Source organism: Phocoena phocoena, chromosome 7, assembly GCF_963924675.1.
Source record: "Phocoena phocoena chromosome 7, mPhoPho1.1, whole genome shotgun sequence".
NCBI lineage: Eukaryota > Metazoa > Chordata > Mammalia > Artiodactyla > Phocoenidae > Phocoena > Phocoena phocoena.
The window spans coordinates 11,352,597-11,375,843 of record NC_089225.1 but is presented as its reverse complement, the minus strand read 5'-3'; the positions used below and the strand labels follow the sequence as shown (position 1 = coordinate 11,375,843).

Below are 23,247 nucleotides of genomic sequence, written 5' to 3'. Positions count from 1 at the left end.
CCAGGTCTTGGTTTTGTCATCCAGACAAGAGGGATGACGATACCAGTCCCAGAGGCTGAACAGGACCCACAAGGGTTATATGTCCACCGATCACTCAGCACGGTGCCAGGGACATGTGGGCACTGGTGCTGTTCTTGCTGGACGGGACTTTTATGAACAGATTTAACCCAACAAGAAAGAAAAAAAGTCACGGTCTAAAAACTGAGCTGAAATGATGTGAACTCCTGCCCTGACCACACAGAAGACCACGCTGGTGCCAGAGCTTGTGAGAAGGGGAGATGTCTGCAGCCACAGCTCCAGCTGTGGTAGCAGCAGTGACACACGTCCACAACCCGGGCTGTCACCAAAACACTTCAGTGGAAATCAGACTGGATCCCTCAGCTCCTCAGGGTCCAAGCAGGACTTCAAGAATCCAGCACACCTTGCCTGGTCCACAGACCACATGCTGGGTCACAAAGGCTGCTTCCATGGACAGGAACAAAAACAGCAGTGTACACGTGAAATAAAAACACTGAACTCTAAGAGACAAAATAACCAAGAACCAGACTGAACTGTTTCACTTATAGAACAGGCTATTTCGAAGGTCAACTCGTGAACAAGGATGCATAGATACACAGCCTTAACTTCAAAGGAAAAACCACCAGTTCACTCAGAAAAAAAAATCATCCTTGCTGCCCTGGATTTTTGAGGATTCTGATCTAATGCTGTGGACTGCTGTGGAAGAGCTGGCAGGGACCAGGTGAGCTGCCCCACTCAGGCCCTCATGCCCATCAGGTAGGACACCTCACACAGGTATCTCCTCACCAAGTCAGGTGATCGTCTAGAGGGCCCTGCATCTGTCCACCTGCTCTTTCTGAGAACTCCATGAGGGACAGTGGTCATGAAGAAATAGGTCTAGATTCTGAGTACTGATGCTAATTGGGGGAAAAAAGATACTGGGAAGGAGTGTATGACTTAGAAGGAGATAGTGGCAAATATTAAAACCTTATGCTTCTGCTGTAACATCCATCTTCCAAAGTGACATTTTTATATTTCAAAGACCCGTTTCATAATTAGAGTCAAAATAACAGACTGCTGCAGTCCACAGTTCCAGAGAATAACTTCAGGCCTAGGACCTACCGGTATAAAGTGATTTCTACCTGTCATGCTTATCATGAGGAAAAAATACACAGCTGTACAGCACTTCATATGCCCAAGAACTGAAACACAATCACTGAAGAATACAAAACATTTTTCTTTTCTTTTTTTTTTGTGTGTGTGAAAGTATGTGTTGATAGACGTCTTACAGGATTAATAATTTGCACTAGGTAAAAAGGTATATGTCCATTTTAGAGAAAGGCAAGACTATTAAAACGAAATAGAAAATGTAAATTCAATATTCTATAAAGCATAAATGTTTCTCTTTCGGTCTTGTTTGTCTTGAATACTAGAAATTGTTAAAGTACAAATTCTAGCTGTAAGGAAAACTGAAACGGCGGGCGTCTGTCAGACAAGCAGCCCCAGCTGACACCGAACTGGTGATCAGAGGTACAATGTTACCATGTACCATGGCCACCAAATGTTGTAAATTTTTTGTCCTGGGGTGGCACCGGATCACAAACATTAAACAGCCTGTTGGGCCCAGGAAGAATGAAAAGTATCTTAATAATTAACAGTGAACATAACGGTTTTTGCATTGTGCTGTACACTTAGGCCGTTTATCCAAAAGCAATTTGCAGACCGCTTTAAAGAAAGCTTTGAAGTGACTCGTCTCACAGAAGGAGAGCTAATATTCATGCCGCTTTTTCGATTAATGTGTTCACCCCCAAACCGAGCACACGCTTAGTTTCCTAAATGTTATCATGATGATACTTTTTTTTTTTCCTTCTCTGAAGTGAATCACGCATGGGCTGATCCCTGGTAAAATTCAAAACAGGTTGCAGAGATTCAGTGAGTACGGAGACACTTTGGACGCGCTCAGCTTTTAAGCAGCAATGGTCTCTGGCTGAGCTGTGCCACACGCTGGCAACGACCTCGCAGACGGGCTTGCCCGGAGCAAGTGGTCCTAAACGACAACAGTACAGAGCGAATGGGTGCCTTCTTCCCCTGATATGTGAAAACTGGGAACTGCCAGAATCCGAGCATGCAGAAGGGACAGGAAGGGAGGCTCGGGAAGAGGACGGGAGTGGAGAGGCGCACGGGACAGCGGCGGGGGACAGAGGCAGGTGGCTGGGCCCGGCGGGGCGGGAGGAGCCCCAGGAGCCAGGCCGGCGGGTACTCACCGAGCGGAGGGAAGCCCCGAGCGGGGCTCGTATCGCGGCTGCTCTCACGGCTGGCATCGCGGCTGCACCCCTGACTCATGCTGGGTCGAGGGATACGGCTGCTCCGTGCTAGCGTGCAGCATGAGGGGTTTCAGAGAAGGGGAACAAGTTTAATGAAGACAGAGAAACTCACACATGGTCAGTCACATTCCGTTCACGTAATCGCGACACGGCCCGCGCCTGCCCCTGCTCGGGCCTCACTGACTGACGGGCCAACAACAGGAGGGGGTGGGCAAAGCTGGACTTGCCCACGGCCTCGCAAAGCTGGGCATTTCAGTAGGAAGGTGAAATAACACCTAAAGGTAAGAAATGGAAAAGAAAGCTCTCCAAAGAGCAAACTGGATCAGAATATACAAGCTCCAAAGTCTTCTGGAAATGATCAGTTTCTATGGTTTCAGCACACTCCTCCCTGAGAGGATAATAAAAGGCCATAGTCATTTTCATATGCACTGGGTCCTTAGAAAGATACTTTAATCTGGATTAAAAACAGAATAAAGGCTCTGGTCACTGAACTCCATGAACTTACCTAATTAAAAGGAAGACTGTTCACCTCCCCCAGCCTGGCCTTCTTTACAAAGAGAAGTCATGAGGACTGACCCTGCTAGAGAGCCTGCGTGTGCAAATCAGTGTGAGGATATAAAGAATCGGGACTGCTAACCTCTCATTCACTGACCTCGACATAAATTCTGGTGTTTTCTACGGAATCCAAAAAGATCCGTCGGTCATCCCTACCCAAGCACCTCCACTCACCCAGCCTCACACCTGAGTCCATCCCAGGTGGCCTGATAATCCCAACAGTCATGGTTAAAGATCATCCACTGGCCTGATAAAAGCCAATTACTTTCTCACATCACAGGAGACTGAGACGACAGAACCCCATGAGCAGCCTAACGGCTAATATAACTTGGCCATAAATCTCATGAAAGACCATGATTTTCTTATTTTTCAGCTTGCTTTGAGAAAACAGAAATGCAGTACTGGCAAAATACTCAAAAACAACTTCGCAAACTGAAAGCACGTAGCCACCTACATGACAGCTGATGGGAAAAACAAATATTTCCATCTTGAGAGGATCTACTAATTCTGAATTAGACAGAAATGCCTTTCTCAGAAGGTTTGGAAAATATAAATTTGATTCACTGATGTAAAAACCTCCATGTTTACTACATTGCAATGAGCAAAGCCTATAATTTCAGCGCAAAGGTAGATTTATTATATGGCCAAACCGTAACAAGAATGTCTTACAAACCAGAATCATAAAACTCCTTGAGTTAGAAGAACGTGGAAGTGAAAAACCAAACCAACTTCCTATTGTGGTCTCTGCTCAGTGCCAGAGGTGAATGAGACCCTAAACGTACCTAAGTGATGTGCAAAGGTTTATCAGGTCTGTGCTGGCGAGCAAGGCAAGGTCAAGCCCAGGAACACAATCTCAGCCATCAGTCAAAATGGGGCTTCATCTGGAATTCTCTAGGAATTCCTAAACTCTCCTTCATTTTGCTATAGTGACGTGGAAGCACTGAGTTTTCACTCAGAGTAGTAGTGACAATTTAATCAGCAATTCTTGATAACATTCTAAACACCTCCTGCTCCTACCATGAAGGCCAAAGCAACAGGTGCTAAATTAAACTTAAAAAACTAGGGAGTATCTACTGACCCCGTCAGTAAAGGAAAAGTTGCATAAAACCTACAAAAGAGTCCTTAGGGGGGCCACTACCACATCTAATGTAGAAATGCCCTCTCCAGCTCCATGCTAGCTCACTGGTCCAGCCACTCAGCCGCTCTAGATCTCAGCCTTCAGTTAGGAAGGTGAGAGAGAGAGAGAGAGAGTCCCCACTATTTAAATGAAAAGGGTACCGTGAGATAAGGTACGTACGTATGTACGTCTGCGGTCCCTGCTGCAAGGCATACGTGAAAACCTTGTCTTATTCCACCGGCCACTCCAAAACAATCATCAAAAAGCAGTAACGCCAGTCCTGATAGGTCTTCACACGTGGGCATGCTTAGCTGACCATTTTCTTATAGCTCTTGCCCGATTACGTCTGAATTTTCACATAGTTCTCACTCCCTGCTTTAAGTGAGCAGATATGTTACAACAATGGGGAAGCTCTGCTCTCTCCCCAGGCTGAGCTTGCTTTGTGAGGGCAATGAAGAACGTGAGAAGAAATAGGTAGATGCCATGTGAAATAACAACAATCGTAATTCTTAACGAGGTCTACCGTCCTCGTATTTGGCCCAGAGAACGTCCATTCACCCATCTGTCCTGACCGCCTTCTTTACCATATGGCCGGTAAGAACACGGAGAAAAAGAATTCTGTTTACAATTCTGTGCATGGTTTGGCCCCAAACTTCATTCAAGTACACTTAGCGGTGAAATCAACAGTTCACATGTTGGATAATTTAAAACACAAGAGGAAGAAGTTCCCCCTTACTTGCAACACCATTTCCAAAGACTAACCTACAAGGAGGATTTAAAGTAAGTATATACACATAAACGATTTTTACAAAGACTAATTGATTAGGCGTCAAAACTACACCACAACATACCGAATCACCCTGTCTGTGTACTGAGCACCGAGAGTGGGCGTTCTGTGTGGGAACAGGTTTTGGAGGAGGGGTGGCAGAGGAGGGAGAGACGATAAAACACATCTGCCGCGTGAGCTTCCTAAAAGCAGGCAGGCTTCTCAGGGAGTTCTGGAGTCCTGCACGGAACGCTGGGAAGCCTGGAAAACCCTCTGACTGGTTTTCATTCCTTGAGTGACACTCTACCTTTGTAGCGTTTTAAGGGAACTCCTGACTTTTGTCTTTCAAGGAAGGATCCTACCAGAATTCCTATCAAAAGCAGAAGTACAAGAAGAACAATGAAAACTCCTGGAAGTTAAAGACATGAAACGTCTCTCTAGCCTAGACATTCTCATGTCTTGGTCTTGCACACAGTAGTCTAATCTAACAAAGAGCTAAAAGGAATTATTAATTTCAATTTTTTTCAAAACACATTTAACCAGAAAAGCATCTGAGAACACTTTAAATGCATATCCACAGACTGTTAGAGGCAGAAAGTCCAATGTGTTCATAGCCTTTTCAGTAGACAGTTGGGAGAACAAGGGAACCAAAGGCCAACTTCCAAAACGTGACTGCTGTAGAGGTCAGCACTTCGTGTGACTTTACCCTAAGTCACACATAGAAGGAAACAATTTACACACACACTCCTCCATTTGCTCAGTTTATGAAGGAATACATTTCAGAAAGAAGGGCGTGGGAGGGTTTTGTTTCTTAGTTATCCAACAGGAATTACATCCCGTTTTGCTTAAGAAACCTTAAATGCTAAAGAAAAAGAGCTCTGACATCATCTTTATCACAGGTGAAACAGGAAAATTTAGTTAAGAAATATTATTTCAAACAAAAAAAGGCGTAGTTGAACCAAATACAATTTGCAGATAACTAGAATTCTTTCTCAGGGCAAATTCCAAGCTATGAGGAAAACTATTAACCGGTTTGGGGATTATAGAAAATATTCTTAAAAGATACTCCTATATTTTTTTGAATATTTATATTTAAAGTTGCTATACAATGAACCAAATGTTTAGACACATAGACATATACCCAGTATATACTAAGTGATCAAAGAAATATACACTCTATTACAGAAAAATGCTAACATATCTGACACCCCATAAAATGGAATCTCTAAGCAGTACTAGAGGAAAAAAGTGGAAAGATGTATTTTACTCATATATATTTTATAACTGTGTATGTATATTCTCACAATGTGCAAAAATGTCTATAAAGTATCTTCTTTAATCAGAATTGTATGTATGACCTCAAAGCTCCATCCACAACTAATCCCCTTAACGAGCATCAAGGAAACAACTTTCTTCAAAATGATGTTTCAAATCAGAACGCTTTGGAAGGTTGACAGGCTCCTATTTAGTTCTTACTGATGGATGATGTTCCATAGGACTTCTTTCAAAGGCTTATTAAACGCTGTCTTTCCAGCTACCCCACAGTGCAAACTTCATACTTAAGAGCATAGACTGCCAGGTCCTAGAGTCATGTTAGATAATCGAGGTTGGATTATTTCCCAATTTCAAGAAGAAGGTAAAAATGGCATCTTTAATAAATTTAAAAAGTAAAATCCCAAAAAAGGAAAGAATTTTTGGGGCTTCCCTGGTGGCGCAGTGGTTGAGAGTCCACCTGCCGATGAAGGGGACGCGCGGGTTCGTGCCCCGGTCTGGGAGGATCCCACATGCCGCGGAGCGGCTGGGCCCATGAGCCATGGCTGCTGAGCCTGCGCGTCTGGAGCCTGTGCTCCACAGCGGGAGAGGCCACAGTGGTGAGAGGCCCGCGTACCGCAAAACAAAAACAAAAACAAAAGAAAAGAATTTTTAGCAGTATGAAACAAGTCAGGATCACCAAGAAACATCCTATAAACTTAACTAATTGTGGGAAAAGGACAGCTGAAACCTCAAGCCTAAGTTTGAAATCAAATGTATTTTCCAAACACAACCAGATCCAAGTACACGTATGTGACAACAACAAATCTGAAATTTATCAGTAGATATTGCAGTCATGATATTTTCTCTGGTTGTATCCACATTACTTGCTACTACTGGATGCAAATAACTGGCCAGCTCAGGGACCATGTTCCATAAAGCTCACAGAAGGTCAGCATCACGCAGCATTTTAACAAAACCACGGCTTGATTACATTTCTCACTTGCCTCGGAAATGTTGGTCAAACCAAATCCTTTCGATTCTACTTCTTAAATACCTGCCCCCCACCGCCTTCTCGAAGTACAGGGAGCCTTCAAGGACATTCGTGAGCTGGACCCTACCAGTCCCTCTGCCCCCATCTCCCACCCACTCTGACAAACATCCTCGGCTATCGTCAGATAAACCACTAGTGGTCCCAGGGCGCACAACGCTCCCTCTTGTCTGACCGCTTCTGCACAGGTTCCTCTCTGCCTCATCTCCCCACCCTGCCTGGTGCCACCTTATACAGCTCATCAAAACAGGGTCGATTCTGGGAAGGCTCCCCTGGCAGGAAACCTAGGAGGACTGGGGCAGACATTCCTGTTCTACGGTCCCAGAGCACCTGCCAGGGTATCTGTCATACTGCCTTACATTTTCACCTCTAAGACCACAAGCTCTTTGAAGTCAGAAGCTAAATCTACTGCATTTATCTTCTAATCCTAAGATCTAACAACATGTGCCTAGCACATCACAGTAAACGTTCCAGTATTCAATAAAAGTTATTGAGGAGATAAATGAATAAATGACAAAGGTAAGGCAACAGGACAAAAGAATACAGTATTCTGATTTCACATTAGTAGGTTTTTACCCTGAGAAAGCAGGTGAGACTATAAGAGTATGAACACAGATTTTTCACAATAGATCACAAGACTTCTAACCGTTTTACTAAAAAGGGAGCATACAAATTAGATTTTAATAGCGTGAACGACTGTTAAGCTGCTGAGAGTCATTCCTATGAAATCCGACTACAAAGAAACTAAACACTACAACACAAAAATCAACACTATATATACCAGGTTTCCTCTTCTTGGTTTTTACGTTTGAACAACATTATGTCAAAAGTAACAACTACAGATATTCTGTGATGATAATTTTCACCAATTGGGTTAGAGAAGAGCAAAATCAAAATAAATGTGGACCCTACAAATTGCTTCTGAATATTTATATAGGTTAATGGCTATTTACTGCTAATCAGTGGAAGACAAATGGAAAAAGCAACAGTGCTCCCATGCAGGAAAGAAGCCTGCCCATCCCCCAGGCTAATGTTTTGCAAAATGACTCTAACCCACAGAAGCCCACAATGGTGTAATTCTTTCCCATCAGAGTGAAGGTAAACCCCACATATTTGTCAGTCCTAACTGAAAACTGAACCTGCTATCATCTGTAAAAAGCACAAACTGAAATGTCTTTTTAACACAGGCAAAGTGACATCCTCGGTTCAAAAACAGCTATTTCCCACAGGAGACAAAGTCATTAGATTATAATCAAAATTATGACCAGGCTGGGAATGATGTGTCAAGATCTTTGAGAATTCTCACCTAATCCTATGCGGTTTGGACTTGTTTCTCGGCTACATCCCTGACTCCTGGGAATCTTGCTTCGTTTTTCTGAAGAGGGTGTCGCAGGTGGGCCTCTCGAGGAACCCCCAGCAAGGCCACTATAACCACTTCCCAACAATTTCCCTGGGGAACTTGATCGGCTGCCAGCTAAAAATGAAGCGAAACAAAATTGAATAATGGATGTAAATCAAGAAATAAATTACAGTAATTTTAGAAGTCAGTTTACACATGAGTTTGGATCAAATATCAAGAGAATTTTATATAAAAATAGCTTTCTAGCTGGTAACATCACTAATTTTTCAAAAACTAAGGAGCATAAAGGAACATCAAATTTTCATAAAAGAGTATTTATACACAGGAGAATTAAAGATGGAGTTCTACAGAAATGACTGCAAAATTTCTGATTCAAAAGAGCAGGCTCAGGTTGAGTACAAAAAGCCTCTCAGTTGCACAGCAAATTTCTACAAATAATCACAAAGGCGTTTATTTATTAACTGGTTTGTTTTCTGTAGGAGTTGGTATGTTAAAAAATGGCTGAAAGAGTAGAAATGTAACAGAAATTTCTTAAACGCTAAAGGAAGACTCCATTAATCTAACAAATGGAAAAGGAGGCAGAAATATGGTAAACAGAAATCACAAGATAAAATGGTAAGAATAAGCTCAAACATATCGGTAATCATAATAAATGTGGCTGGATTAAATTCAACTATTAAAAGACAGATTCCTGGATTGGTTTAAAAAAACTGAAATGAAATTCAACTGTATGTTGTTTATAAGAGACAAACAACATACATATAACAAAACAACAAAACAGAATAAAAAACAGCATTAAAAGAGAAAAAAGGATGTTTCATATTGATTAAATAATTATCCTTAAAGATATAATAATCATGAAACTTTATGCTCCACGTAACATAGCTTTGAGATAGAAAACACAAAAACGATAAAAATCCAGAGAGATTGAAAAGGCCGTAATTATTAATATATCTCTCAGAAAGACTAATACTAATGAAAGATTAATACACTACTCAGAAACTGGCAGACATGCAGTCAAAACTATACAGATATGTATAAACACACCTCCCGCATATACACACAATGTATAGTCCAACAAACAGAATACACATTCTTTTCACATTTCCACACAGGAATAGTACAAAAACTGACTATGTACTAAGCCTCAAAGGAAATCTCAATAACCTTTTACAAAGGTAGAAATTATATAGAAAACATTCCCTGATGTGAATGCAATAAAATTAGAAATTAAAATCATAATATGGTTAGTTATTTTTATAAATGGCTAAGTGACTACATACCTATATAACCATTTCTTGTAAAACAAAATTCTTTCTTAAAGAAAGCAGCAGAATTTTAAGGATCATACCAATACACCCAAATGGCAGTCATTAACTTAGATCATCTCCTTAAGCAGAGAAGGCAATAAAATTCGCAAATATCAAGTATTTGTTATCATGTAGCAGAATAGAATGATCCAGAGGGAGAAACCTTCAAAATAACACTTACCTGGAAATTAAACACACACACACACACACACACACACACACACACACACACACACCCCTCCATCATTCAAATAAATCACTCAGATGACTACTTACGAAAATTCGTACTTTTAACTACAGTTTAAGTGAAATTCATTATAAAATTATCAGTACACGTTCCCATGAAGAACATGTCTCAGGATCTATTAATTTTGCCCATAAAATCTGAGCACACAAATAAACGATTAAGCTGTATAAAAGGAGAAAAGAAATCCATTTCAAACTCTGGAATTTGAACATACAGAAAAAACGCAGCAAGATTAACTAAGCTCATAATAAAGAGAGAAATTAATATTGTGCAAGGAACATGGGGTGAGGGAGAATGCAAAAAACAAAAAAAAAGCAAGAAGAGAAATGGCTTACCACCAGCAGGATTAGCAGATCTGGATCCTTGATTATGAGAGCAGACCAAAGGACAGGCAAAAAGTGGATTAAAAGACAATAACACAATACAGAAGGTCAGCATGCAACACAGCACAAATGTCTTTGTTCACAAACACATTAGCAAAAGGGCTGTTTTTCTAGGTCTTGTTCCTCCTAGCCTATTTTCGTGCTTATTTTTACTTTATACACATCATACTGTATTAGCATTTATTTCAGATCTGCTCATGAAACACTTATGAACCTACCATGCGCCAGGCACAGTGCCAGGCGGATGAGATGCAGAGAAGATGCCGGGCCCTTTGGGGGCACCTGCCCTCTGGCTCTGAGCAGCCTGGCAGAAGTGACTGCATCTTACCGTCTGTGTATCTCTACCCCTGCACATGGTGCTCACCACACAGGAGGTGCTCCAGAGACATCAACCAAGTGGAAGAAACCACTACTAGGTAGTTTCATCTGAATGTCTTATGCCAAATTCTCCAATATTTAAACATTAATCCTCACATATTTAAGTCCTCAACTATTCAAAAGATGCCAACTGTTAACTGTCTTAAATTTAATATTAACGAAATCTACTTACTCTTAAACCAGAACTATGAATGCTAGTATAGCTACATTCGTAAAATATCTAGATGTGCTCCTATCTACCTATTAAAATAATTTTTAAAAGAATATTTGGAGGGTGGGAGGGAGGGAGATGCAAGAGGGAAGAGATACGGGAACATATGTATGACTGATTCACCTTGTTATAAAGCAGAAACTAACACACCATTGTAAAACAATTATACTCCAATAAAGATGTAAAAAAAAGAATATTTGATTTATATATATAAGTTTAAGGTCCAGGCTTGATCGTTTGCTGGTGTTGTCTCTTTCCCTTGAGTGGAATTTGGTGAGTAAAATAAAACTGATGAGCTTTTCAAGTGGATCCCCAAGGCAAGGTGCAGTATTTTTATGACTGAAAAATTAAAGCTCTATCATCCCCCGCTACAGAAGAACTTTATTTCCACCACCTCTTAAGCAGAGGACCCAGCTAGGGGCAGGGGCCCTTGCAGAGGCCAATGCCAATAAACAGCAGACATAAAGAAATGGAAAATACTGTTCAGCCCTCACGCTCCAAGAAAGGAAACAACCCTATACAGCCTATACAACCCTATACAATTTTTTTATTCAACTCAATTTCAACGTATTGACTTATATTCTGAGTCTCGAACATTTTTGGCCAAGAAAAATTTTTTTTGCAATAAGACCCGACTCATATTTATGAGGTCATGACCAGAGTATTATATCTATCTGTGACTCCAGGTATCACTAGGGTTCACCAGAATAACCAGGGCCTGGACACTACTCCCCAGGCAGAACTGGACTACACCTGCACAACCTATGCTGTGTGGTATGGTGTAATACACTAAAAGCATGGGCTTCTGCGTCAGACAAACAAGCCTGGGTGCTGTCGTCTCACAGCAGTATGTCTGACCTTGGACTTTCTTTTCAGAAAGGACATAAGCTTCTTTTAACATGAGGACTCTAGTTATCAAAGGGACGTGGGGAAAGCATCTAAATTCAGGAGGAGCTGAGGAAGGCACTCTAAACACCTACGAGAGAAGCTAACTAAGGTTTGGCCTCAGACTAGCGGCTCTCTACACAAGCCAGACAGCTCCTGGGGCCACGAAGGAGGCCGACTCCGTCAGCTGACGAGCACCTCCACCATGGTCGCCTGCCCAGGAGGGCCCTGACCCCCCGCCCCACTCCTGGTGCACAGACCGGGAAGCTGGGAAGTGAGACACCAAGCCTGAATCCTAAGAGAGATCAGAACACACTCATCCCGCCCACGGCTGCTTTCATGGCTGATGTTAACAAATCAGGTGACTCAACACATACAGAGAAGCAGCAATGGAAGCGAGCGAGGGCAGCCGAGCGAAGCGAGAGCCCACACTGGCAGGAGGAAAGGAGCAGAGTGGCATGTTAGCGCAGCGGGTGATGTGGGGGGGGGGGGGGGCAGCTTCGAATGGATTTACTTATTGCCGCTGGGAAGAGACCTCAGCATGAAGTCATCTCCCCCCCGGAGCTGCTCTTGAATGACATCAGGATCCCTCATCAACAGCAAAATGGGTCCCAGCCCAAGTACGATTCACTTTGGGAGGCTTGAGGGGAGGGAAACTGCATTTCAATGTTTCCTGCCTAAGGATACAAAGTGTAAATCACCTGGAAAGGGGACACAGGTACACTGGAATACCCCGTCTTGTAAGCATCCAACAAACATCAAGATTATTCACAGTGTCTTAGAACCACAGAAATGTGTTTTTCCATTAAGTCGATGAAAATACTATAAATTTTCAGCTGCAGAATGGCTGTTGGATAAAACTAAGAGAGCAGAGAGCATAAAATATACTTCTTACGCTGGGACTGTGAGACCACTTTGGCGCGGCTGCGGCCCCGACTGTCGGAAGGCGTGGAGGTGACATTGGTGGCGCTCCCAGAGCTCTGCCGTCGTGTGCGGATCCGACCTGGAGGACACGGCAAAAACAGTGCTTCCGTAATGTTTCCAATACACGCGACCACTCCTCGGGCAAGGGGCGCGGGCTGAGCCACCGCCAGGGGAGCTGGTCTCCCACGTGTGGTCCTGACACGCGTCCCTGTGTGCACACACAAATTCTACAGACACGTCAGAAACTCCTCAGAGGGACTCAGGAACCCATCAGGTGCTTTGCTTTCAATTGTTTTAGCATATTCTATTTTCAGATGGGGAGGTGATAGTCACTTGAGGGTTTTTTCCACAATTTTTTTTCCAGATTAAATTCTCTCTCCTGTTCATTGCCGACATGTCTGTCGAATTTCCAAAAGCAGGAAAGAATATTAGCTGTCATCTTCAGAAAACTACTACAGGAAAAAAAAAAAAAAGAGTAAATGCAAAATAAAACAAAGAAACCTTCTTAACTCAGCAATCAGCAAAAGCTAGATCACCCTGGAGAATAAACGTGTCTTGCTATGTAGCATTAAACTTCTATTTTAAAGCATGTATGCCAGCAAGTTTCTAGTCTGCAAAAAGATGAAGTTTATAGAAAGAATCAATATTAGGAATACCTAGAGAAGTGACCTAAAAATAATGCAATGTCATAGGCATTTATGAAGAATATTTGCCATTATTAAGTAAAGCAATGTGTTAACTCCAATTATTAAAGCATGAAACCATAAAAATAAAAATGGATTCATAAATACAAAATCACTGATGGTAAGACTAGAATGATAAGGAATTAAACTTTTTAAAATACAGGGCTTCTTTGTTTTCAAAGGGGCACAAATGCCCCGATTTCCATAATTCAATCGGAAGAGCAATCTGATAGGGAAAACACAAAGCAATTTGAACTCCCACTGGCTTCTTACACTGTTCAAAAGCACATCTACCTCATCAACTGAGAAAGTTTGCAGAAAGGCAATACGGAAAAACAAATCCTAAGGCTTGAAAAGGTTCAAGAAAGGAAGGTAAAGAGCAATAAAAGAAAGCACTGCACTTAATTAAAAAAAAAAAAAAGGAAGAAAGAAAACTAGAAAGAATCAATGACTTTTATTAGCAGTTGAATGAAAGCCCTACAAGTTCTAGAATCCAGACTAAAATTAGGAGCTATATCATATAGGATACTATGAGCTATATATGTGTGCACTCAAAATCCTCACACCGGGCTTCCCTGGTGGCACAGTGGTTAAGAATCCGCCTGCCAATGCAGGGGACATAGGTTCGAGCCCTGGTCCGGGAAGATCCCACATGCCGCGGAGCAACTAAGCCCGTGCGCCACAACTACTGAGCCTGCGTGCTACAACTACCGAATCCTGTGCGCCTAGAGCCCGTGCTCCGCAACGAGAGCAGCCACCGCAATGAGAAGCCTGTGCACTGCAACAAAGAGTAGCCCCCGCTCACCACAACTAGAGAAAGCCCGCGTGCAGCAACAAAGACCCAACGCAGCCAAAAATAAAATAAAATTAAAAAACAAAAATCCTCACACCAACATATAAGTAATTATTCCCACTTTACATATGAGGAAACAGAGAAGCAAGGGGGTTACTTAATTTGTCCAAGGTCCCACCACAGGTTCAGATGCCTGTGCCTGGCTGCCTGGCGGGCCGACGCGTGAGCTAGGGCATTTTACTCTGCTAAGGAAGTCACCAAGAAAACTGAACGTGAAAAAAACAACTGAATCTAATTTCTTAGGATTTTTTAAGTGATCATCCAAACCCTCTCAGCTAAGAAAATAAAAAAATCTTCTTTGCTATGTCCCTGTGTCCTCCACCTCCCCCCAACCCTCCACTGGTCATCATTCCCTAGCGTTTCTTTATGTTTTTAATATACATAGTTGCATAACCAAGAAATAGATGGCATTATTTTATGTTTTTTTAATGTTTTTAATCGTATCATAGGGTATATGTTTTTCCAAAACTTACTGTTTGGCTCAACATTTTATCTGTGACCTCAGTTACGGAAGTGATTTTTTGTAGGACGTAAAGGAGAGACCCGTTTTACTTTTTCTGTGTGACTAACGAAGGTCCAAACAAATTTACTTAACCCCTTTCTTAACTAACCTACAAAGCCATCTTTGTCACTTACAAGTACTTGTATACATGCAAGGGTCCGTTTTCTCCACTGTGGTGTCTGCCCCATCAGTCCATGTGTCCATCCTGTACAACATACACTGTTGTGAGTAGCTTTTCAAAACTACCTTCCTAATTGGTAGGGCAAATCAAGCCACTTTCCCCTAAAGCCCTCTGCTCTCTTGCATATGCGCACGTGAAGATGTAATAAAAAGACATGTTGAAATTCTGACTGGCAATGTGGAATTTGGGGTTAAGCTGGGGGCGGAGGGGGGGCAGCCCTATGATATTGATCTTTCCATTCGTTAGCATTTTCTCTTTTTCACCTTCTTCAGTGTCTTTCAATAAAGCCTATAATTTTTCCAAAAGTTTTATTCAATTTTTATAGACTTATTTAAAGGCGCCTTATTTTTATTATACACAACACAGTTGATTAAATTATATTGTCTAACTTGCTGACAAATAAGAATATGACTGTTTTTTATATATATATATATATATATATATATATATATATATATATATATACATATATATATATTTTTTTTTTTTTTTTTTTTTTTGGTGGTACGCAGGCCTCTCACTGCTGTGGCCTCTCCCGCACAGGCTCCGGACGCGCAGGCTCAGTGGCCATGGCCCACGGACCCAGCCGCTCTGCGGCACGTGGGATCCCCCCGGACCGGAGCACGAACCCGTGTCCCCTGCATCAGCAGGCAGACTCTCAACCACTGCACCACCAGGGAAGCCCCGGCTTAACTCTAGGGACCTTGCTAAACTTTTATTAATCCTACCAATTTACATGTAGATTATGTGGTGTTCTCTAAACAGAAAACCACCTGCAAATAAGACTTCAGTTTCCTCCCTTCAAACTCTACCCTTCATCACTTTATCTGCTGTCTTGGACACACAGCACAATGCTCAAGAGAAGCACGAGGTAGGCTTTGCTATCTTGAGTCACATGTAAAAAAATAATTCTGGAATTTCACAAACTATACTTCAACAAGTGAAGAAAACTCATTCCTAACTGCTAAGAATTTATCAGAAATGTTTCTGGAATGTTTTAATGCTTTGCTTCCATCTTCTGAGATAAAGAGGATTATTCTCCTAAACGTACTGAGCTGCATCTATAAGGTTTGAAAGTATCAAACCTCCACTGTCATGACTCACGCAGTCACGTACACAGAATGTCTGTATTGTACCTCATCTGATTCTGGTACCAAGGTCACAACAGCTACATGAAACCAGGGAGGGAAGCCTTCTCTCTTCCTGGTCTCTGAGTTTATGTAAGACGGGAACTGTCCCATGCTCCACAACTTGCATGTATAGCCGTCTGAGCATGGTAGGGATTTTGGATATCTTTTCTATTTTAATTAATTAGCTTTTGGTGGGGGGATGGAGTTTTAGGTACTGATTCAAATTATTTAATGAGTAGTCTTAAAACTACTTGGGTTTTTTTCTTCTTCTTGAAGAAACAGGTTTTTTCCCTAGAAGTTCGTCCAATTTGCTTTAAAATTGTTAACATAAAATTGTCATAGTTTTCTACTACCCTTTAAAGCTCTACTGATCCACACTTATACCTGCTTTATCACTGCCAATTCTCAAACTGATCTTTCCAAAAGTTTGCCTATTTTATTAGTATTTTCAACGAATCACATTTTGTATTTCTTAATCCTCTAAAACGAATGTTTAATTCCTACTTCATTAACTTTTACTCATATCTTTGTTACTTCCTCCCTCCTTTTCTTTGGGTTTATTCTGTTCTTTCACTGACACACTGGAAACAAACTAATTCAGTCTCTCCTCTAATATAAACTTAGGGCTAGGAACTTCCCTCTAAGCACTGCTTTTGCTTCATTCCACAAGGATTAATATGTAGTTCAACATAATATGTTGCTTTTGAAAAAATGGATTACAGGATCTCATTTGTTAATGTTCTGCTTTGGAAAAATAAGTTGGATCCATACTTCACACACTTTACACCATGAAAAGCAGCAAATGGACCTAAGATTAAAATGTCAAATATGAAACCATCAAAGTTTTAGGGAACTTCCCTGGCGGTCCAGAGGTTAGGACTCTGCGCTTCCACTGCAGGGAGGACGGGTTCAATCCCCGGTTGGGGAACTAAGATCCGACATGCCGCATAGTGCGGCCAAAAAACAAAAAGTTCTGAAAGAAAACATGGGAGAATTCCATTGTAACTTGTAGTGGAAAGTCCATTCTCACGATAACAAAATTAAAAGCCATTAGAAAAGATTGATAAATTTGACTAATTTTTTTTTTTTTTTTAAATCTCAGGATGGCAGGAAGAAAACTATGAGCAAATTCGAGAAAATGACAAATGGGGGAAAATTATTTGCAACTCCTGTCATAAGGTGCTAATTTCCTTATCACATAAAAGATTCCTAGGTATCAATAATAAGTTCAACAGCAAGTGTGCTGGTAAATGTTTAGCAATTAGAAGGGAACTGTGCAGGGGGTGGTGGTGGTGGTTGGGGGAGTGTTCTGCTGACTTGTGGTGCTTTGCAATTCCCTGGTGTAAATATTCCCACCGTGGCCTATTTGAGGCCATTGATATAATGTAAACCAGCTTATAAAATTCCTGAAAATCTAACAACTGGAATCTGATGAACTGGTTCAAGCCAGCTTCAACACACCACGGTCACATCCCAATAAAGAATGGTCAAAGGCTAGGAATAGATATTTAACCGAAATGGAAATGGCCCCGAAATGTATGAAACAGTGTTCAGCCCCCCAGTAAGAAAAGAATATTAAAATGACATTAAGAATGCTATTTATCACCGACAAGATTGGCAAAAATCTTAAAAATTTGCTAACATTCTGGCATATAGGCAAACAGGCACTCTCATTCATTCTTTGTGGGAGTTAAAATTAACACAGTCCCTATAGAGGGCTATTTGGCAATATCTATCACAATTACAAATGCGTGCACTTTTTAATCCAACAATTCCACTTCGGGTAATTTATCCTCCCAATATTCTTGTGTCCATGCAAAATGATGTATATAAAAGGTAACTCATGGCAGCACTGTTTGTAACAGCAAAGCTCTGAAAACAATCCAAATGTCTATCAATATGGGTTTGGTTTGTTCAAGTTAATCCACATAGGGGAATGTACAGCAGTATTAATGAGTGAAGAGGTTCTGCAACCTAACATGGAAGGATCTTAAGCTATAATTAAGTGAAAATAATGAAGATGCAGAATAGTGTATGTAAATATGCTACCTTTTATGTTTTAAAAAAGGGAAAAGTATGATTTTCATATTATTTCTTTTGTTTGTTTGTTTTTTTCCTGCTGCGCCACACGGCTTGCGGAATCTTAGTTCCCTGACCAGCGACTGAATCCAGGCCCCTGGCAGTGAAAGCGTGGAGTCCTAACCACTGGACCACCAGAGAATTCCCTATATTACTTCTTTATGCAAAGAAACTATGGATAAAAATGAAACTAAAAGCAGTAACATACTGAGGTTGAAGGAAAGAGGTGATAACTAGATAAATGGAAGACAAAGATGAGGGGAAACTGCATACCTCTTTATATCTTCTGAGTTTGGAACTATGTTAATGTTATTCAAAATTTATTATTTTGAATTTGAATTATAAAGTTATTCAAAATTTGTATTTTTATATACCACCCACTATAAATATTAATTTGCAAATTCTTTTTTGTATATCTTGAGGCTGTTTTATTAGATCCATAAAAATTTAGGTCTATTGCACCTTAGTGACTTATTGACTCTTTTATTACATAGAAGTCCTCTTTTTGCCTTTTTTGGGTCTGTTATTAATAAACCTTCAACAACTTTCTTTTACTATGAATTTCTCATCCTTTGTCTTTTACTCTATCTGTAGCCTTAAAGGCTTAATCTCTTTAAGTATCATACTGCTAGATCTTTTTTAAAAGTTTAAGTCTAATAATCTTTCTATTTTAACTGGAAAGTTCAGTTCATTTGAGCTTGTTCTTACCACTTATAGGCATGCTTTTTATTTGTCTTGATTTCTCATTTTCCTTTTAACTTCCTTTGTTTCCTCCTTTTGTCTTAATTTTTTTCAAGATATGCTTTGCTATCTCTAAGGTAACAGTCTTACAGATTAAAATATTATTATTAAAAGCACAACTTCTAGACCCCTTTCTTAAACTTTTTATTCTGAGATAATTGTACACTCAGATTTGACTGTAAGATATAATACACGGAGATCCCGTGTGTTCTTTACCCAGTTTCGCTCAATGGTAACATCTTACAAAACTATTGTAGAAAGTCAGAAACAGGACACGGACGTTGATATGCTCCATCGATCTGATTCCAGGGTCCCCAGTTGTATTTAAACTCTGGCTTTCCTTTGTGGGTAGTCTCTTCTTCCCTCTGGCTATTTGTAATATATTTATTTTTTTAATTTCTGGTGTTCTGCAGTTTTGCTATGATGTGTTTCACTGTGGATTTTCTTTTTGTCTTGGCTGGGATGTACCGGGTTTTTTGCATCTGCGGTTCAGTGTCCTTCAACAATCGTGAAGATTCCCAACCACTACCTCTTCAAATACTGTCTCCACCCCAGTCTCTCTTCTTAAAACTCAATTAGATAGGTTGAATTTCTTCACTACTTCCCGTGGGACGTAACACCCCATCCTGTTTTCTAACTCTGTCCCTTCTGCACATAACTCTGGACGATGTTTTCTTACCTTGAATTCGTGAGTTCACTCTTCAGTTTCATTGGTTCTGCAGCTCAATTTACCCATCGAGTTTTAAATTTTAATAACTTACTATATTTTCATTTCTAGAGGACCCATTTGTTCTTTTTCAAAGCCTGCTTGGTCATTCTTTATAGTTCCTTGCTCCCCTGCTTGTCTTTCTCAATTTTTCTTCTTATTTCTTTAAACATTAAGACAACAAAATGGTTTATTTTCTTGGAACTTTATGGGAATTCTTTAAGACCTAGATTGAAGGTGAGTTCTTCCAATGAGGACCTATGTTTGCTTCTTCTAGCGTCCTGTGGATACAAGCAATCCACAGCCACTTTAACATGATTTATCTGCTTGGATTTCTCAGACCACAAAGGTAGCACGAGTTCTGACCAGAAAGCTGCACGAAGGCCCAATTTATGGCTGCAACTTCTCAGGGAAGATTACGTTCCCTGCTCCACCCAGTACTTAAGATTAAAATGGGCAGACTCCCTCTTGTCCTCTTCTCTTCAGTAGAGTCAACCTCTTGTTCACCAGTGAGGATGCAGTGACTTCCTGTCACTCCACGTCCTGAGCAAATGCCCCAGGTCTCCAGGATTCGGCCAAAAACCTCAGGATGCAAACCAGCTCTGGCCCTCACTTCCTAGGGTTTCTGCTTTTGCTTAAGTCTGCAGATGAGTGGCTTTACTACGTTTATTCCAGAGGGGTGATCTGTTCTCAATTGGGAGGATCACTCAGACTACTAAATTCTACATGCTGCTAAAAATACAAGTTTCTTATTTCCTTTAAACATTTAAATATAGCAATTTCATATTACATAAAAGACCCTCGAGTCCTGAAGGATTAATTATGTTTTTATTCTTTTTCTCGGCTGTTTCTCACTCAACATGGATGTAATTTTGGACTATGAGCTCGTATTTGCCAGAGTTTAATCTGTGGGGACCTTGAGAAACCAGATTTGACAGTGGCTTCCTCTGTAGAAGTTCACTGTTTTTCCCGTGGAGGCTGTAAACGCAGACCACTTATTCATCAGTTTGGGGTTTCCCAGATACCACAGATAACAAAAACTGAAAGCACAACTTGTGTGAGAAGAGAGTTTAGTTACAAATTAGGGGAGGCTGGTTTTCCTTTGCCTGGGACAAAGTCAAGAGAGAGATCATGTCAATTTGATGTCTTCAAAGGTTTTTCTCCCCAAGCCCACCTTTTCAAGGATATACAGCACTTTTACAATGCTGGCTGAGTGCCAACTCTTAACTCTCACCTAGGGACTTAACATGAGTAACCTCAGAGCACCCTTAAAATCCGTTTTTGGGAGTTTAAAGGGCCTCTGTTGTATTGTACTCAGATGTATATTTCCCTTATTGGAAGAGGTATCGTTTGGTTTAGTCATCCTATTAATTTGGCAATATTACTGCAAGTGCCTGTATGTTTTAAAGACATGATATAAAATACTCTGCGGTCTTTAGGAAAAAGAAAGCCTGCTCAATAAATGCAACAAACAGTAAAAATATACTTCAGTTCTACCCTATGACCTGTTAATGACATATTCACTCATACCGTGTTTTGACAGGGACAGAAAGGTGTGAAAAAGGAAAAAACGTCAGCGTTAAGTAAAAGACATGGAAATGGGGTATTAGGGAATGCTACAGCAGAAAAAAAATTCTGGAGGGAGAGACAAGAGGTGCATCAACAAACACACACATCCAGAGAAAAGCAGACCCAGAGGACAACAGACCTGTAAGAGCAGTGCAGCCCTTGACTTTTGTGGAATAAAGACAGAACATCCGTATCTCGTGGCCCGTTAATAACAGCCAGTCACACTGCCATTCTTCTAGAAAAGCCCTCAGGACTGGAAACTAAACCTGTGAACTGGTTTAACCTGGAAGCATGGTTTTCCCACGTCCAGTTTGGCCTAAGACAGTTATACATCATTCGACAGCCTCTCCCCACTTGGGTCTTTGTCTCCATTTTGAGGCGTGAGAATGAAAAGGTCTCCAGGTAAATAAATCTCCCTCTCCAGCTGGGACGTTTGGGTCCAGGAACCTGCTTTTACACCCACTGTCTGGGGCACAAAAAGCCCAACCTCTCTAGTCGCACGTGGCATTTTTGAAAGAAACAAAATTTGGAAAGTTGATCACCTATAAATTTTGCTACCTACAGGTACCGCCCGCCGCTCCATAACTTCACTCATATTTTTTAAAGATAAAAGTAAAAGAAGTTTACAACTTTTATTTTTTTATACATACATATTTTTTCATTGTGTAAAAAGGCCAACTTCTTAAAATTCAGAGCTCTTCGACAGACATACAGCAATACCAAATGTTTTATTTCCCAGTAAGAGAGAACTAAATCTAAGTTCCTTTTCCAGAAGAGCAGACAAGGCTACATAGTTTTTATTGTGTAACCTTAATTAAAATCACCAGTAGTTAAGCATGGCCTTTGACTACACTTAGTAACCTATGATTACTACGCTCTGAACCCACCACTAAGTTGTTGGTACCAACAGGTCACTGAAGTATTTTAACTCTTCATTTAAAATTATTTCTTTGGGGGAAAAAAAACACGAATAATACATTCCCTAAACCCAGCAGCTAAATTTAAAAGAAAAAAAAAAGCATGAGATGAGAAGATGCGAGTCATTCGTTTCCACACAACTGGAGTATCTGCAGCCACCCCTGGTACCCGCAGAGACTGGTTGGTTCCAGGGCCGGCCGGGGATGCTCGAGTCCACAGATGCTCGAGTCCCACAGCTGCCCTGCACAGACTGTGCAGTTCTGTAAGTTTACTGAAAACAATCCGCCTATAGTGGGCCCACACGCTTCAAATTCATGTTGCTCAAGGGTCCAGGGTGATCATAATAAACTCTCTCACGAGCAGCGTAAAAGACACTATCAATGCTTCCTTTTCCAAATCCCCCAAATCACTGAACATAATAACACACTGAAAGATAACCTGGAAATAAACTTTCGTCCAAAAGTTGAGCTTTGAGTCCTTCACAAAAAATATTTATCTGATTAGTCATAAACATTAGAGTGGCTACTTGGTATGTGGGATAGGTAACTCCCAAAGACTATTTGTTTTTCTCAATTCCGATAATAAGGGAGTGGCCAGGTTTCAAATGTATTGCCTGAATTCTGAATTTAGAGCATCCAACCACTGATTCAAAGTCATATCTTTGCCTCGTGATGCAAGTGCCTAGCACTTGCCTCAGGAGCTAGATAGTAAAATAGCCAACAGACTTTATTAACAAATCTTCAAAAGGCCCATAATGATCCCTAAAATTCAGACAGAAAACTCATGACAAGATGCTAAGTGATACTTGCTGCATGTGTAGCTTTTCTAAGCAGGCCTGCTAAGTTTCAGAGCTGAAACAAACAGAAGTGACGGCCTAGAGGGGCTCCAGTTCACAGGCCTCCCGGGGCCTCTGTATTCTGTCTTGTCATCACACAAGGCTGGAGGCTCTGAGCGGCCAGTTCTGTGATGGCCTGGATGGCCCTGGGACTGAGGCCAAGGCGCACGGGGCTGCCCCGATAAGGTTCTCTTCTGGCTGATTCTGAACTCTATATAAGATTAAGTAAGGGCCCACAGATCAACCTCCACTTTTCTACAAGAAGGAGAACCTGAAAGAGACTTCTCATCC

General features: G+C 41.0%; 1 protein-coding gene across 8 annotated transcripts in view; it reads right to left on the bottom strand.

Moving 5' to 3' along the window:
• CLASP1 (cytoplasmic linker associated protein 1) overlaps positions 1-23,247 on the bottom strand; it is a 233,057-nt gene that overhangs the window by 73,595 nt on the left and 136,215 nt on the right. For 3 of the 8 annotated variants that reach the window (XM_065880864.1, XM_065880862.1, XM_065880863.1), the window contains exons 19-22: positions 12,731-12,838; positions 10,314-10,340; positions 8,368-8,535; positions 2,262-2,369 (exon numbers count right to left, since the gene is read on the bottom strand). In XM_065880864.1, coding sequence (XP_065736936.1) covers positions 2,262-2,369; positions 8,368-8,535; positions 10,314-10,340; positions 12,731-12,838 — 411 coding nt within the window. The remainder of the gene's footprint in view (positions 1-2,261; positions 2,370-8,367; positions 8,536-10,313; positions 10,341-12,730; positions 12,839-23,247) is intronic. The other 5 variants (XM_065880865.1, XM_065880869.1, XM_065880868.1 and 2 more) reach the window with 2 other exon arrangements.